This window comes from Nannospalax galili, unplaced genomic scaffold, assembly GCF_000622305.1.
Source record: "Nannospalax galili isolate Female #2095 unplaced genomic scaffold, S.galili_v1.0 scaffold278, whole genome shotgun sequence".
In the NCBI taxonomy this organism is placed as follows: Eukaryota; Metazoa; Chordata; class Mammalia; order Rodentia; family Spalacidae; genus Nannospalax; species Nannospalax galili.
The window spans coordinates 32,309-34,785 of record NW_008347536.1 but is presented as its reverse complement, the minus strand read 5'-3'; the positions used below and the strand labels follow the sequence as shown (position 1 = coordinate 34,785).

Sequence of the window (2,477 nt, the reverse complement as noted above, 5' to 3'; positions counted from 1 at the left end):
ATGTGGGTGCTGGGATTCAAACCCATGTCTTCTGCAAGAACAGCCAGTGTTCTTATCCCCTGAGCCATCTCTCCAGTCCCTTTATTTATTATTTTTATTTTATGTGTATGAGTGTATTGCCTACATGTATGTGAGTGCACCCTTGTCGTGCAATGCCCCAGAGGTCAGAAGAGGGCTTCGGATTCCCCTGGAACTGGACTTAAGGACGGTTTGTAGCCACAGTGTGGGCACTGGGAATCGAATCCTGCTCCTCTGCAAGAGCAGTCAGTGCTCTTAGTCGCTGAGCCATTTCTCCAGCCCCTGTTCTTTTATAAAATAAATGCAATTGACAAGGCTAATGAAGGTTTCTCTTTATTACTTCACCTTTCATATTCTCTTTTCCAATATTTTTGAAGAAAAACAACCTGTTTCTACTCTTAATACAGTGTGCTCTTAGAAGGGATAAAAACTTCCAGGGTGACAACTGTATGGAGAATTCCAGGTATTGGTGCCAATACTGCAAAGAAAGATGACATTAATGATTAAGAAACAATCTTTACAAGTTATGTGGTATATAAATAAATAATTCATAAAATTGTCTTCATCAAAGAATTCTTAGATGAGTTGTCAGTTTATTCCTTTCACATGAAGCTGATTTTAGCTGATTTTAACAAAAATTATGTGATTTTTGACATAAAACAGAGCATAAGTAGTCAACGGAAAAACTTACAAAATAAATTTTGTGATTTTCCTATGATAGAATTTGATGGTGTTTCAAAATCCCTCTCTATCCTCAGCTCCCCTTATTGCTCCCCACACAATTTAATGTACTCTATTATATAAATATATTATGTATATAATAAGGTCTATAGAGTCTAATTTGTGTCTCCAAATGTCCTTCAGTATATGAGTCCATCCACAGGAGCCTAGTTAACCAACCAAGAGTCCCATGTTTGAAAAAGACTGACTCTTTCCCTCCCACCAGCCATCATTTGCCAATGTTTCCTTTGATTGGGTTGGGATCTCTTACCCACTTTCTCATATCTATGATAAGATTTTTTTTTATGATATGAGCTTGCATGGGGCTTGTGTATGATGTCATCATTGCTGTGAGTCCATTTGAGTAACTGAAAAGTTCTCTGGAAAATTCTGTTTCTGTGTGGTCATCTACTACCTCTGACTCTGACAATTTTTCCTCTGCTATCTTCAACAATGATCCATGAGCCTCTGGGGAAAGAGGTTTGATATGGTTTAACTATTCAGGGACAAGCACTCTGCAGCCTCTTGTTCTCTGCATGTTGGCCAGTTGTGGGTCTCTGTGTTAATCGTCATCGGTTACATAAGGAAACTTCTCTGGTGAGAATTGAGAGACACATTAATGTTCTCTCTAGCACTGTTCCACTATGTTTCCTGAGAGTTAGGTGTAGAGATTACACTGCAGATGTGTTACTCGGGACTGTACATCTCACAGACACTAGACACTAGTTCTTTACATTTGACCAGTTGTGGCTCTCTTAATACTCTTTCTCTGCTACAGAAAAGAAGTTTCCTTGACAAGTGGCACACTTGTCTGTGATTATAAGGATATACATTTAACACACAATAAGAAATTACATTTGTCTAAGGATATGACAGACATGATTTTTTTTCTCTAGGATCCATGACCTCTCATTCAATCCTTAAACTTATAGAATTCCTTTACCTCTATAATTTTTTGAAAGTCATAATATAAGGACATAATTTGTTTGATGATTCAAAACTCTGTGTCAAATTAATCATGTCAAGCTCTTAAGTGTGGAAGGAATGTTCTCCCCAAATTAAAACATTGTGACCCGATGTCCCTAGGATAATTAGAGATGAAAGACAATAAAGTTGGCCACAAAGTTTATGCTTCTCTGGAGCCAAAAACAAAATGTAAAATATTCTACAGAATCAGAAAGCAAGAAGACAAATAAAACTGAAAATAATTCCTCTCAGTGCTATTACAGACGTGAGATCAAATGTTATTATTAAGGTTCTTAGGACTTAACAATATCAAAGGGCAATAATAACAGAAACAACATGAGGGAGCACAAATTTTCTCAGTCTTTTTCTGTGGCTAATCCATAAAATGTACCTAAGATAAATACCATTCTACAACGATTTATTGAACACCGTCATAATCAGAATCCCATCACCAAAATAATTTTCTTATTGCTTTTATTTATTTAGAATCAAGTTTTCCACCATAGATATAAGCCAAGTGAAAAAAACTTAAATTTTCAATAATTTATATAAAATAATTATTTTTCATTTCCCTTTTATCAACAGGATTTGCTAGTCCACTCACTGGGATAGCAGATGCTTCTCAAAGCAGTATGCACAATGCCTTACACATGTACATGAATGGAACAATGTCCCAAGTTTCTGGATCAGCCAATGATCCTATTTTTCTTCTTCATCATGCTTTTGTGGACAGGTTAGTTGAAATTTCTTTGTAAATTAAATCATTGAATTTT

At 35.9% G+C, this 2,477-nt stretch overlaps 1 protein-coding gene across 1 annotated transcript in view; it reads left to right on the top strand.

Annotated features, from left to right (window-relative positions):
* Tyr (tyrosinase) overlaps positions 1 to 2,459 on the top strand; it is a 38,051-nt gene extending 35,592 nt beyond the window's left edge. Inside the window, exon 3 of the mRNA XM_008844257.2 lies at positions 2,290 to 2,459. Within this exon, the coding sequence (XP_008842479.1) occupies positions 2,290 to 2,459 (170 nt within the window). The remainder of the gene's footprint in view (positions 1 to 2,289) is intronic.
* The last annotated feature ends 18 nt before the right edge of the window (positions 2,460 to 2,477 follow it).